Source organism: Lemur catta, chromosome 1 (genome assembly GCF_020740605.2).
Source record: "Lemur catta isolate mLemCat1 chromosome 1, mLemCat1.pri, whole genome shotgun sequence".
Lineage (NCBI taxonomy): Eukaryota > Metazoa > Chordata > Mammalia > Primates > Lemuridae > Lemur > Lemur catta.
The window spans coordinates 186,564,282-186,579,816 of NC_059128.1; the positions used below are offsets into that span (position 1 = coordinate 186,564,282).

The window sequence follows — 15,535 nt, forward strand, 5'->3', positions numbered from 1 at the left end:
TCTGCTTTTGTTTTGGCTGGACCAAAGTATTTGTACCTGCAACTTGCCTACCTGAGTTTTTTCCCCACACTGTAGTAGCTTGTGCGCTACAGGCATGGTGGTGATTGCCTTCTTATGGAGGATTGCCTTATTAAAGGTAGAAAGAAGAAAAAGGGTGAAGACCCTGGGTCCAAAGATTAGCGAAAACTCCCTTTTATGTCTTGATGGTGGAATTGACTAGCAGTAAATGAGGTGCCTCCGGTGGTTTTTTCTCAGTTAATAAGAGAATTTAAAATCCAGGTAATTCTTGCTATGAAAGACTAAGTTCTGCTTTTTATCACCATTCATGAATTCTCCTATTCTTTTATTTACAATGCCTTTATTGAATACCTACCATGTATGAGGCACATGCCAGGTGATGAGGATACAAAGACAAATAAGACAGTCTCAATCTTTTTTTTTTAATTAGGAGAGAATTTATTTTAAAACTATCATCTTAAACTACAAGGATGTCCTTTAAACATCAAAATTAAACATGTCAAAGAAGAAGTCATATTGTCAAAATGTCCACTTAATCCAGCCAAACTACTCAAACTCAGCCTTTGCTGACTTTCTATAACCCCATTTTAAAAAGCATTTTTAAAAATTTTTTACTTTTAAAATTTTTTTTTCAAGACAGGGTCTCATTCTGTCATCCAGACTAGAGTGCGGTGGCATCATCATAGCTCACTACAACCTCAAACTTCCAGGCTCAAGTGATCCTCCTTCCTCAGCCTCCTGAGTAGCTAGGATTACGGGTACATGCCACCAGGCCTGGCTAATTTCTTTATATTTTAAATAGAGATGGGATCTTGTTCTTGCTCAGAGCTGGTCTCGAATTCCTGGGCTCAAGCAATCCTCCCACTTTGACCTCCCAAAGTGCTAGGATTACACGTGTGAGCCACTATGTCTGGCCGTTTTTCTTTTTTAAATAAGAGAAAGTAGACATACATATTGGTAAGTGCTAACTGTCCATATTTACACAGAGACACAGTGTACTCTCCGAGCCCAATATATAGAGAAAGGAGGGAAAAGGCTAGAATTCTCTACACTACTACTTCCAGCTTCCAGCAGAGTGAAAGGAGCAGGTGTTTCTTTTTTGCTGTAGAGCTTGGTGGTGTTGATTCCATACAGTTTTTGTTGAGACAGAAAGGGATAAAAATGAATTTGGAACAGAAAGGGGTAGAGATTCTTTTCCCATTGTATTCTGCTCAAGGTATTTCCCTGTCCCCGAAATAAGTTGAGAACCATGGTGTAGAGAAAAGAGACCTCAAGAAAAGGGCAACTAAGCACAAAAGGGGTGTGGGGGGGAGAAAGACTGCAACTTGCTCCCAGGGACTAGAGAAAATTTTTGAAAGGGAAGATTGAAATCCATCAGTGTTCTGTTAATCATCTTCTCCTTCATCCTGCTCTCTTTCCTCTTCTTCATCATCATGTTCATCTTTTTCACCTTCATCCTCACCCCCTTCTTCATCAATATCTTCTAAACTTTCTTCTTCATCATCATCATCTTCTCCTTCCCCTTCTTCAGCATCCATATCAGGAACCAAGTAGTACTGTAATGGATTTGGCCAAATATCATCTTTGATGACCTCTCCTAGTTTATCTGCACCTGCATCAGAATGGTCAGTAAACCAGGTAAAGAGGCTCTCTGGTTCCTAATGCTGCATCTTCCTGCTGGCTTTACTCTGCATTTGACTGAAATGTTTCATCAATTTTTTTTCTAGATTTCCATTTAATTTCAGTGGACTTTGAAGATGGATCACCACTCTCATTCAGATGAAATTCTTTGGAGAGAACTTTATTTTCAAAGTAAGGATTTTCGTCAAAATAAAAATCTATTCTGTAACCTGATTTATCATCTTCAAACTCTGTCACTTCAGCTTTGATCAACAAATTTAGTACCTCTTCGTCCTCCTCCTCAAGCAGTGCCCACACTTGTGGATGGCTGACAAATGTCACCCCACAAGTTGGGATTTTGGTGATCAATTTTGACCTCTTCTGAAAAATGGTTGGTGGAGTTGTTATATTTCTTTTCTACTTTCAAAATTTCCTCACTGGCTTGTTCATTAAGTCTGTCTACTTTATTTGGTACTTCATCAATATGTTCAATTGCTTCTTGATATTCTTTTTCTTTCTTTTTCAGCCAGCCCAGGGAGGCCCATGTGTCCTTGAGTGGTGGGGCAGTAGGTGGTCTTGGTTTCTACTTTTGAGGTGGGAGGGGAGACTGGCCTTTGGGGGCCATGCTGTGAGGAAAGTCTGAGAACCAGACTTCTTGGCTGGAGGAAGCTCAGAAAATGTGACAGTCTTAACCTTTGTGATGTAGAGGACTGCGGTAGGGAAGCTAGTACAGAGTCAACTGTAGTACAGTGGGACAAATAGCAGAACAGAGCCATGCACAGGATTTTACTGAAACACACTGAGCTGAATTCTCAGGGACAAGTAAGTAGCAGTTATGAAGGTGATGAGAAGAAGGCTATTCTGCAAAAAATAAAAAATCATGGCAAAGGGCCAAGGCTGAGGGAGGGGGCACTAAATGCCTTCTGGGAATGGTAACTCATTCGATGTGACTGGAACTTGGGAGGGAGCAGGGTGGGGACCGAGAGGCAAGAGATGAGGTGTGAAATTCACCATGAGGCCAATCCTAAAGAGCCTTGGGCATCATGCAAAGTGGAATCTGATGCTTTGTAATGTAACATAATGAAAAGTGATAATTTTTGTAGTCATACAATCCCTTTTATCTCAAGAGCACAAGAGTTCAATAATTCAGTCACCATTTTATTTGAAGAGTTGTTGCAATTCTGAATATCTTTCTAACCAATTATAATTTACTTAAACATAGTGTGCTGAATGCCATGTTTACTCCTGATTATAATAGGTCATGTAGGTCTATCCACAAAACTTCCTCTGGTATAGGCATATAGTTTACAGAGTAAGGGCACTGTCTTTGGAGCCAGACTTCAACTGAAGTCCAGAATCTGCTACTTATCAGCTGACTGGTCTTGGGCAAATTATTTCAACCTCACTGAGCTTCAGTTTCCTGTTCTCTAGAGTTGTTACGCTTAACAAGGGGCCAACACAAATGGCTATGCAGTTTGTTCACCACACAAGGGCACTCGGCCGAGGTGGTAAACGGGGGCTGAAATTCATCCCAAATTTTGCAGATTGAGCCTTATATCCCCAAGCGGACCACATCCACATAAATGAAGTCACATGAAAGTGCTGTGGAGCTTAACAGTGGCCTTGCTTAACTGACCCTTGGTCACAGTAAGGGATTAATAAATAGTAGCTGCTGTCATCATGACCATGGATCAATATGAAATGAACAAGATCATCCTTTTACTGTGATGATGAACAGGTGGTTTAAGAAATATAGTATCTTAAGGGCCTATATGACAGTGCTAGGAATAGTGATAGATTTCACAGTAAGGCCGGGAATTTTTTTAAGATTCCAGGCCTGCAGACTTTGAATTTATACCTTTAATAAAAATGCAGGTGTGAGAGGCAATTAAAAGAGTCCCAAAAGGAAGGCAAACTTTTTATTTTATTTTATTTTATTTTATTTCAGCTCATCATGGGGGTACATAAGTTCAGGTCATATACATTGTCCTTGTCCTGCCCATCCCCCCGAGTCAGAGTCCCAAGCGCGTCCATTCTCATTCTCCAGACAGTGCGCCTGGCACTCATCATGTATTCATACCTCCATCCCCTCCCCCACCCCACCTCCCCGGGTCTGCACCTTCAAGCATGACCATTCCCCAGAGGGTGCGCAACGCACTCGTCATGTAGGCATACACCCATCCCCTCCCCCCACCCCCCCATCCCAGTCTGATATCCAATTGGTATCCTTCCCCGATGTACATTTAGGTGATGATCAGGGAAACCAGTTTTCTGGTGAGTACATGTGATGCTTGTTTTTCCATTCTTTGGATACTTCACTTAGTATAATGGGTTCCAGCTCTCTCCAGGAGAACCAAAGAGATGTCGTATCATTGTTATTTCTTATAGCTGAGTAGTACTCCATGGTATACATATACCACAGTTTACTAATCCATTCGTGGATTGATGGGCACTTGGGTTATTTCCACATCTTTGCGATTGTGAATTGTGCTGCTATAAACATTCGGGTACAGGTGTCTTTGTTAAAGAATGACTTTTGTTCTTCTGGGTATATGCCCAATAATGGAATTGCTGGATCAAATGGTAGGTCTACTTGAATCTGTTTAAGGTATCTCCATATTGCTTTCCATAGGGGTTGCACTAGTTTGCATTCCCACCAGCAGTGTATGAGTGTTCCTGTCTCTCCGCATCCACGCCAACATGTGTTGTTTTGGGATTTTTTGATAAAGGCTATTCTCACCGGAGTTAAGTGGTATCTCATTGTGGTTTTGATTTGCATTTCCCTGATGATTAGGGATGTTGAGCATTTTTTGATACGTTTTTTGGCCATTCTTATGTCTTCTTTTGAAAAATTTCTATTCATGTCCTTTGCCCATTTTTTGATAGGATTGTTTGATTTTTTCTTGCTGATTTTCCTGAGTTCTAAATAGATTCTTGTTATCAGTCTTTTATCTGATGTGTAGTATGCGAAAATTTTTTCCCATTCTGTAGGCTGTCTGTTTATTTTCGTGACTGTTTCTTTGGCTGTGCAGAAGCTTTTTAATGTAATCAGGTCCCATTCGTTTATTTTTGTTGTTGCTGCGATTGCCTTAGGGGTTTTCTTCATAAATTCTTTGCCTAGACCAATGTCTGTGAGAGTCTTTCCTACATTTTCTTCTAGAATTCTAATCGTTTCCCATTTAAGGTTTAAATCTGTTATCCACCGTGATTTGATTTTTGTGAGAGGTGAAATCTGTGGGTCCTGTTTCAGTCTTCTACATGTGGCTATCCAGTTTTCCCAGCACCATTTATTGAATAGGGACTCTTGTCCCCAGAGTATGTTTTTGTCTATTTTGTCAAAGATTAGATGGTTATATGAGGATGGTTTTATATTTGGGTTTTCTGTTCTGTTCCACTGGTCTGTGTCCCTGCCCTTGTGCCAATACCAAGCAGTTTTAAGCACCACAGCTTTGTAGTATAGTTTGAAGTCTGGCAAATCAATACCTCCCATTTTGTTTTTATTGCTTAAGATTGCTTTTGCTATACGGGGTCTTCTCTGTTTCCATACAAAGTGTACAATTATTTTTTCTAAATCTGTGAAAAATGATGTTGGTAATTTAATAGGAATTGCATTGAATCTATAGATTACTTTGGGTAGTATAGACATTTTAACGATGTTAATTCTTCCAATCCATGAGCATGGTATGGATTTCCACTTATTTACGTGTTCTGCAATTTCCTTCCTTAGCGTTTCATAGTTCTCTTTATAGAGGTCCTTTACCTCTTTAGTTAAATATATTCCTAGATATTTTATTTTCTTTGTTGCTATTTTGAAAGGTATTGAGTCCTTAATTTGGTTCTCCGATTGAATGGTATTGGCATATATGAATGCCTCTGATTTGTGTGTATTGACTTTGTAACCTGAGACATTACTGAATTCGTTAATTAATTCCAGGAGTCTCTTGGTTGAGTCCTTGGGGTTTTCCAGATACAACATCATATCATCAGCAAAGAGTGAGAGTTTGATCTCTTCTGTCCCTATTTGGACACCTTTGATTCTGCTCTCTTGTCTGATAGCTCTCGCAAGGACTTCCAATACTATGTTGAAAAGTAATGGGGACAGTGGGCAGCCTTGTCTGGTTCCAGTTCTGAGTGGGAATGCTTTCAATTTTTCCCCATTCAGTATGATGTTGGCTGTGGGTTTGTCATATATGGCTTGTATTATTTTTAGGTAGGTCCCATTTATGCCTATGTTGTTAAGTGTTTTTATCATAAAAGGGTGTTGAATTTTGTCAAATGCTTTTTCTGCATCTATTGAGAGATCATATGGTCTTTATTTTTGCTTCTATTTATGTGGTTAATTACATTTATAGATTTTCGTATGTTGAACCACCCCTGCATCTCTGGGATGAAGCCTACTTGGTCGTGATGAATTATTTTTTTAATCAGCACTTGGATACGATTTGCTAGGATTTTATTGAGAATTTTTGCATCTACGTTCATGAGAGAAATTGGTCTGTAGTTTTCTTTTTTTGTTGCATCCTTTCCTGGTTTTGGTATCAATGTTATATTGGCTTGGTAGAATGTGTTGGGGAGAATTCCATCCTTCTCAATATTGAAGAATAGTTTATGTAGGATGGGCACCAGTTCATCTTTGTATGTATGGTAAAATTCAGGTGTGAACCCATCTGGACCCGGGCTTTTCTTTTTGGGAAGGTTTTTTATTGCTGTTTCAATTTCAGTTCTTGATATTGGTCTATTCAGGAATTCTATTTCTTCCTGATTGAGCTTGGGAAGGCTGTGTGTTTCTAAAAATTTGTCCATTTCCTCCTCATTTTCCAATTTGTGTGCATAAAGATTTTTGTAATATTCATGGATAATGTCATGGATCTCTGTGGCTTCGGTTGTGATTTCTCCTTTTATGTTCCTGATGGAAGTTATTAAAGATTTTTCTTTTCTGCTCTTGGTTAGTCTAGCCAGTGGTGTGTCTATTTTATTTATCTTTTCAAAGAACCAACTTTTTGTTTTATTAATTTCCCTTATAGTATTTTTGTTGTCTTTTTCATTTAATTCTGATTTGATCTTAACAATTTCTCGCCTTCTGCTGGGTTTGGGGTCAGTCTGTTCTTCTTTCTCCAGCTCTTTGAGTCTATTCACTAAGTTGTCTATTTGTAAGTTGTCTGTCTTTTTGAAATAGGCATTTATGGAAATGAATTTTCCTCTCAGGACTGCTTTAGCTGCATCCCATAGATTTTGATAAGTTGTGTCACCTTTGTCATTTAATTCAAAGAATGTTTTGATTTCTGACTTAATTTCTTCCTTTACAAAATTGTTATTCAGAAGAAGGTTGTTTAGCTTCCATGACTTTGAGTAGGAATGAGAGTTCCTGTTAGGGTTCATTATTACTTTTATTCCATTGTGATCTGAGAAGATGCAGGGTATGATTTCTATTTTTTTAATTTTTTTAAGACTTGCTTTATGGCCTAGGATATGGTCAATCTTAGAGAATGTTCTGTGAGCCGACGAGAAGAATGTATATTCAGTGGATTTCGGGTAGAATGTCCTGTAGATGTCAGTCAGGCCCATTTGTTCTAGCATTCTGTTTAAGTCTACTATGTCTTTGCTTATTTTCTGCTTGGAGGATCTGTCCTGTGCTGTCAGTGGGGTGTTAAAGTCTCCAACTATTAAAGTGTTGTTGTCTATCATTTGATTTAGATCGAGTAGGATTTGCTTTATGAATCTGGGTGCACCTAGATTGGGTGTATATATATTAAGTATGGTTATGTCTTCTTGTTGAATTGTGCCTTTCACCAGTATGTAGTAACCGTCTTTGTCTTTTATTACTTTTGTTGGTTTAAAGACTAAGTTATTGGAAATTAAAACTGCCACACCAGCTTTCTTTTGGCTACCATTTGCTTGAAATATCAAGTTCCATCCTTTTATTTTCAGTCTAAATGCATCTTTGCTGGTTAAGTGTGTTTCCTGAAGGCAGCAGATACTTGGTTTGTGTTTTTTTATCCATTGGCCCAGTCTATGTCTCTTGAGTGGGGAATTCAGGCCATTGACATTTAGTGAGAGAACTGATAATTGGGATAGATTTCTGTTTATCTTATTGGGTAGAACTTCTTTTCTATGTTTTCTCTCTTGAGCCATTGTGGTGGCTAGAATTTGATCTTTAGTTCTTGGGTGGTTTTACATTCATGGGTCTTTGTTGTGATGATCCGTGTGTAACTCTCTTTTGAGTACTTCTTGGAGGGGTGGTCTTGTCTTGGTGAATTCCCTCAGTCCTTGTTTATCTGAGAATGTCTTAATTTCTCCTTCATATAGAAAGCTTAGCTTAGCTGGGTACAAGATTCTAGGCTGGGCATTATTCTGTTTCAGAAGAGTGAGAATGGGGCCCCAACTTCTTCTTGCTTGTAAAGTTTCAGTTGAGAAATCTGGCGTAATTCTAATGGGTCTCCCTTTGTATGTTACTTGTTTCTTTCTCCTTACAGCTTGAAGAAGGGTCTCTTTAGTGGATATTTTGGTCAGTCTGATGACTATGTGGCGTGGTGTTTTCCTATTTGCTATGAATCTACCAGGGGTTCTTTGAGCTTCTTGGACCTGTATATCTAAAGTTTTAGCAAGGCCTGGGAAATTTTCTTCTATTATGTCTTCAAATAGTTTATCTAGCCCTTGCTTATTATCTTCTTCACCTTCAGGGATGCCTATAACTCTCACGTTAGGTTTCTTCACATAATCCCACATTTCTTGGAGACTCTGATCTTTTTTCTTATTTCTTTGCTCTATCTCTGTGACTGTCTTATTTAATTGGAAAGAGTTATCTTCGATCTCTGAGATTCTTTCTTCTATTTGATCTACCCTGTTCTTGAGACTTTCCACTGTGTTTTGTAGCTCCCTGAATAAATCCCTCATTTCTAGGAGTTCAGTTTGGTTTTTCTTCAATATGTCTATTTCTTTAGTGAATGTTTCTTCCAAATCCTGGAATTTTTTTGCGGTTTCTTTGCGTTGGATATCAATTTTTTCTTGTATATCATTCAGCTTATTTATAACCCAAGACTGAAATTCTTCTGGTAACATGTTGGTATTCTGAAACTGGCTTGTGCCAATTGGAGGAGAGTTGGTATTTCTCTTTGGGGGCGAGGTTTCCGTTTGGCTTTTTGTGCTCCCCATATTTTTCCACTGAGCCCTTCCCATCTGGCTCTATCGTTAGATCTTTTCTCACAGCTTTAGTCTAGTTAACAGCACGTCTTGTACTCTGTTCTTAGGCTGTGAAACAGTCTAGGTATGTTGCTTCCTTTGTCTATAGGGGGAGACTGTTGTGTGCTGTTTAGAGTTTTTTTTCTATCTCAGTTGGGGGACTGCTTCTGATGGGTCCACCCCCAGAGGGTTGGCTTGACCTAAGACCAGTTTGGCAAGTTAAATCACTGTGTTGTGGACTTTCAGTTAGTAGGCAGGATTCACACTATTTGCAAGCAGAAAGCCTCTTCTCCCTCTCTTTTTCTTTTCCTTCCTTCTTCTTGTTTTTTTTTTTTTCTCCTTTCCTCTTCCTTCTTCTTCCCCCCCGACTTCAAACTTTTTTTTTTTTTTTTTTTTTTTGAGTAACTGATCCATTTATTCACCAAGACTGTCATTTCCCAGCAAATCCAGTAACATGTTGTGCTGCGTTGGGAGTATTTGCTATGTTTCCTGTGGATGCTCCCTTTTATTCCCAGACTTCCTGCTTATTCTTGTGACAGGCTGGAAGGAGTGACAATATACAGTATAACTACTATTCACATGGCACACTGATTTCCATCCAGACTCAGAAATTCCTTATACTTAAGACAATTTTGTCTCAAAAGTATTGCATTGTGCACAAGCAACTCATATTTGAGACTGTCATGAGTTTATTTGTGATATTTAAATTTCTAGATATCCTTTCCTGATTGTTAAAGATAAATGGCTTCAAAAGAAGGCATATTCTGAAAGAAAAAATATAAACCCCAAATACTTAGTTTTTAAGTAAGAACTGAAAAAAAGGTACAGTATGTTATTTTTTTCTCCCTTCAAATCACTGCTTCTGAGAATTATGACTCCTATATAGTCTATGGGGAATTTCTTTGTATATGTAGAAAGTTTCAAATCAACTTCAATCCCCTCTTGTGGTTTTACTGATTTTTTTTTTTGTGTGTGTGTCTGTGTGTGCCATTTCTAAGAAAGCCAACTATAATTACAGAGGATGTTCTTAAAAAAGGATACAAGCATTAAATGAGGGGGACATAGGAGCCACATTTAGTAGACTGAGTGCCTGTGGTTTTTGAAATTGCCAGGATCATAACAAACGGTATGTTTCTTGTGAATATCCAGGCAGTGCTTTAGAGTCAGGCAGTGTTTTAGAGTGCCATATTTCTTTACTTGTAGTGAATAAACAAGGAGGCATAATCAGCACTGATGTTGTAACATCTTACAAGGTGAGGTGGGGACCAAAATAGGACAAACTATGTTTGACAGTAACCCTTTTAGGGCACTGGCACATGTGACTGAATGGCTTCCTCTCAGTAATTTCATATCCATTAAAACATAGTGTGCTTTCTAGGCTTCTCTGATCAATCACTGATGTATCGATCCAAAAAAGCTGCAGAACTACTATTTTATAAGCCTTAAAAACTATGTGCTCTGAGAGCAACTTATATGAGAATTATCTGCTGGTTTGTTAAAATGCACAATCCAAAGCATTATCCTCAATCTACCTAATCAAAATTGGGGGGTGGGGTGAGGGACCCTGCATTTTTAACAAAGTCCCCAGGTGATTCTATGTTGCTCAAAAACTTCTAAGAAATAATTAGCATCTTCGTGGTAGGTGACAGTAATAGGTCATATGATATACGAAAGAGTAAAGCTGCAAAACCAAAAGTAGGGGGAAAATTGTTATGACCTTTCTATGAAATTAAAGAATGAGAAGGCAGTATGAGATCATATTCACGTTCTTGGCTTCAGTCAATAGTGTTACAGAAAAAATGTTCAGAATTAATGTTTGTGGAATTTGACTTATTGTGTTATAAGTGAGAAAAAAATGCTAAGGGCACTTTCCAAGAAGGTAACCTGCTCACCAGTTCTGAGCAGCATGTGTGTTCACCTTTGTACCTTTATGAGAAATTCATCAGAGAAGATTGGCCCAGACTTTCCAAGTAATGACTGATAGAGAGCAATAGGAAAAGAGCAAGAGGGTGAAAATAAAGAAGATTGAGACTTAGGGTTAAGGTTTTAATAAAAAAGAGTTTCACACACATATACCGTGTTGGTCCCACTTAGTATCATTAGCAAGTTCTTATAGGTAGATATTACTGGCAACATCTGGCCATAGGACTTTAGTTTTAAATGTTGAACTCTTTTCCGTACTGCCTGGACATTGTTAAGCTTGCCCAGTAATTGGGAAAAATAGCTCTGATATACTTGCTTCAGGTCTATGATAACAAGAGCCACTGTTTGAGTTGTATAAGGTGAGCACATTGTAACCACTGTCCCACCTGCCCATACATTGTTGGTATTCTGGAACATTTTAAGATGTTACCTACAACTTTTAACAAGAGTTCCATCTGTTGTGGTTCAACACTTGGCTTGAAATCTTTTGGCAATGAATAGAAGTTTATAATGTCTGCACTGGAAGCTTTAGCTATAATATATACAACATCATGTGCTATATGTTTTATATGTATATGTATATATATGAATAAACACACATACATACACACAAATATGTGTACATATACATACATATATATGCATGTTATTAATACACACATATATAAATACATCACACATTCTGATAAATACAATGATCTGTTTATGATAGTACTCTTGAAAGTAACTTATTTAAGAAGAGACTGTTTATACAAAGAATACATTTGGCACAAAAGATCTGCTGCAAGTGTCATAATATGAGTATCTATCTTTTTTATCCTAAAACGAATCACTGTGAATTCATGAATTTTTTGGTGTCACCACTTGACTGACAAAAGTTTTGCTGCTGAAAAATTTCTAAGAAGATACAAACTTTGGTCATTCATTTATTTATTCAATGTTTATTGAGCATCTGTTGCATACTAAGGGCTGAGGATGGGTGGATGAGCAGAGCCCATTTCACAGAGCTTACTATTTACTGGAGGAAATAGACATTGACCAAATAGTCACACATAAAAAAGCAAGATAGCATCCGTAACCAACATTAAGGAGGAAAGGTCTGAGGTGCTTTGAGGACCTTAGTATTACCCAAGGAGGTTACAGAAGCCTTTCCTGAAACTGTAAATTTGAGTTGTGATCAGAAGGCTAAGATCTACATTAAAAGGGGAGAAAGGGAATTCCACGGAAGAAAAAAAATCACATATGAAAGCCTGGTGGCAGGAAGAAGCGTGGGGAGTGTGGGAAATGGAAAGAAGGTTCTTCTGGACAGAGCACAGAGAGAGCAGAGGGCATGCAGGGCAAGATGAAGCTGGAGAGGCTGGGAGAGACCATTCCATGTGAGACCGTGAACGCCATGTTATGCAGTTTGGCCTTTAAGCTAAGAGCTATGGGAAGTTATGTAAGATTTCACACAAGGGGTGGCATCATCAGATTTGGGCTTCTGGCTGTAGTGTGGGAGGCAGATTGGAAGAGTCCAGAGTAGTTCAATGAGGAGGCTATTGTCATTATTTTAGGTAAGAGGTGATGGCAGCTAGCACTAGGGCTGTGGAGAGAGGTGGACAGATTTGAGAGCGATTGAGAAAGTAAAATCCTCAATTTTGGGGTGGTAGATTGGATGCGGGTGAAGGAGAGGGCAGTGGGTCTCTGGCTGGTGCAACAGGTTGAGTAACGTTGTTTTGCTGAGCTAAGGAATGATGGAAGAAGATCAAGTGTTTTGGGGGAGCAAAGGAAACATAATCCTGACTTTTAATTTAAATGAGCTGAGTTTGAGGTACCTTAGAAGCAGTCAAGTAGATGGTGGGAGATATAAATCTGGTGTTCAAGGAGAGGATTGGATGGCATAGATGTATTTGGAAGTTGTCTCATAGAGGTGGCTACTGCTACTGTAAAACCAGTGAACTTGGTTGGGGAAAGAGTATACGGTGAGGAGAAGAGAGTTACCCCAACAATGAGTAGCTGGGTAAAGGCAAGTGGGCTCAGAATGGAGGCTGAGAAGGAGTGTCTAGAGAGTAGAAGGGAACCACAGGACTGTCTCACAGAAACTAAAGGAAGAGAATGTTTTAAGGAGGAGGAATAGGTCAGCAAAATTGAATGCTGCTAAGAGGCAAGTAGCATGAGGACTGAGACATGTCCAGTTCATGGATAACTTGCAGGTTGCTAATGTCTGTAGAGAGAGATGATGGGGTTAGAAGCCAGATTAGAGGGGTTGGGTCATGAGGAGGAGGAGACAAGAAGTGGAGAGAGGGACAATTCTCTTGGCTTTAAAGGGAAGGTGAGAAATAAGGCAGTAGGTGGAGAGAACGGAGAGGTTAAGCCACTTGAATATGTTTAAATGCTAATGGGAGGGTTCAGCTGGAAGGAGAAATTGAATAGAGAAGAGAAAAAGGTTAATCGCTACTATCAAGTTTCTGAGAGAAAGGGAATACAACCACCCTATAGAGATATTTGATGACTTTATTCTATGTGACTGCTAAAAAGCACCAATATGTCTTTTATTTATTTATTTATTTATTTATTTATTTAGAGACAGAGTCTCACTCTGTTGCCTGGACTAGAGTGCCATGGCATCAGCCTAGCTCACAGCAACCTCAAACTCCTGGGCTCAAGCAATCCTCCTGCCTCAGCCTTCCAAGTAGCTGGGACTATAGACACGTGCCACCATGCCCGGCTAATTTTTCTATATATATTTTTAGCTGTCCATATAATTTCCCTTCTATTTTTAGTAGAGACGGGGTCTCACTCTTGCTCAGGCTGGTATCAAACTCCTGAGCTCAAACAATCCTCCTGCCTCGGCCTCCCAGAGTGCTAGGATTACAGGCATGAGTCACTGCGCCCGGCCACAATATGTCTTTTAAATGGTTGAGTTTGCAGCTGAAAAAGTTTTATTCTTAATATATTTATATAGGTAAACAAAAAAATTAGGATTACTCTTAAAGGTGATGACTAGAGCTCTTTTAAAAATATACTAAGTGCTTTATTTCAAAAACTGAACAAAAATTCTTGAAATCAATGTCATCTTAAGCCTGTATGATGATGAGACTGCTTTGCTCACTTTAGTCTGCCCTTCCAAAGCTTCTCCTCATCCATGTATTGGCTTGACTCAGCTTGTTCTCCCTGTGGAAAAGGACATACCTCCATGTGTAGTGATTTGTTTGTGGATAATCACAGAGTGACTAATGTTTTGCTGCAAATATAAGGCCTATCAGACACTCTTACCCAATGTCAAGATAAGATTGTTGACCCAATATGGAAAGGCAGAAAGAACAGGAAAATGTTGCTCAATGAAAAATGGAAGTGAACCCCTGGGGGGTGTTAGATCACTGATCTTAGCTTGTTTCCCATCAAGGCTCACAAGTTATTAGCGAGTTTACCATGGGCTCTGTGTGTATGTGCATGTTGACACATTTTAGTATAATATTAAAATTGGGTTTCTATAACATGTTGAAACCTCGTACACAGCAACAATTTCTTTTTATGAAAGATTATTTTCCAACATATGCTATTTCAAGGGTTCAATTCAGTTAGATTATTTTTAATTTTGAGAAAGTATTACATTTTTTAAAGTTAGATTTTAAAGTTGCATTTCAAAACAAATCCTATTTTCTTCCGTAATAATCTTATCACTTATGTGATTCATGAATTACTCTATCATCCATCTATTTGCCAATGCTTATTAAACACTATTATGTGCCAGGCACTGGGTAGGACACACAAAGATGAATAATCTATGGTTCTTCCTCCTGTACTGTCTAGTGGGGGAGATTTATGGCCATGTGCCATGTGCAGTATGGAAGTTGGGGCAGGGGACAGAAAGGTCGGACAGAGGAGAGGAAGTTATTCTGCTTGGGAGTAGTGTGTATATGTGCGTCCATATGTGTGGGGGGGGTAAGGGGAGAAAGAGAGAATGAGAGTGTGTGGAAAGTTTAACAGAGAGAGAAATGCCCATGCCATGGAGGCATGGAACAGGAAGATGGAAGATGGGGACAGGGGAAAAAGGAAGAAGGTTTCAGGATAATAAATCATCTGAGTTGATAAGTGCATACTTGTTTTGTCATTGAGTAATTCAAAGTATCTTTGAACAAAAAGCTGGGGTTCAATTTTATGTAATCAACACCTATTCAATAGTCACTAACAGTACAGAAATGTGAAAAATGTGAAGTTGTCTTGTAGCAAGCATTGCACTGTTTTGGGTACTCTACCAACATTTAGCATGTAAGTCAGTGCTCTGATGTCTGTGCTAAGAGGGAAGACAAACCCACCATTGCATAAATCCAAACAGGATTTTCTTTCATGAGTTCTAAAGTTCTGTGAGAGTTGACACTAAAATGAAATGGAAAAGTTTCATATTAATGGACTCACAGGGATATTTGTGGCCTTACAGGATGGGTCCTTTCAGAGGTCATTTAGTCCATTTTCACGCAGGCATCTGGAGCAGAAAGTCATCCAGCTCACATGAAGAGTGGCCTCCAAGGAGAGCCACAGCTGCTGGCAGCAGTCGTTTCTACTGTCTGAAGAAAATCTCCTGACAGAGGAGGACTGTTTCATACTATCATTTTGAAACCATCTCTATTTGCTCATGTTATATAATGGACATCATGTTCTTATAACAATATTTGAAATCAAATTCTAAAGAGGAATCATGATAAAAGGTTGCATGAAAAAATTCTTTCATTTTCCTTCAGAACCTAAGGAGACCTCCTACTGATGATCACACTCAAATTCTAAATGCTGGTGACTAAGAGAGTAATCACATGGG

At 38.9% G+C, this 15,535-nt stretch overlaps 1 protein-coding gene and 1 pseudogene across 5 annotated transcripts in view; both read right to left on the reverse strand.

Moving 5' to 3' along the window:
* Positions 1–15,535, reverse strand: part of VEPH1 (ventricular zone expressed PH domain containing 1) — a 211,061-nt gene that overhangs the window by 13,212 nt on the left and 182,314 nt on the right. Inside the window, exon 13 of one of the 5 annotated variants that reach the window (XM_045539538.1) lies at positions 9,235–9,581. The exons of the other annotated variants lie outside the window; for them this stretch is intronic. Coding sequence (XP_045395494.1) covers positions 9,565–9,581 — 17 coding nt within the window. The 3' untranslated portion in view covers positions 9,235–9,564. Of the gene's footprint in view, positions 1–9,234; positions 9,582–15,535 lie in introns of those variants that run through there. 5 annotated transcript variants of the gene reach the window in all.
* Positions 1,404–2,263, reverse strand: LOC123630212 (annotated as a pseudogene).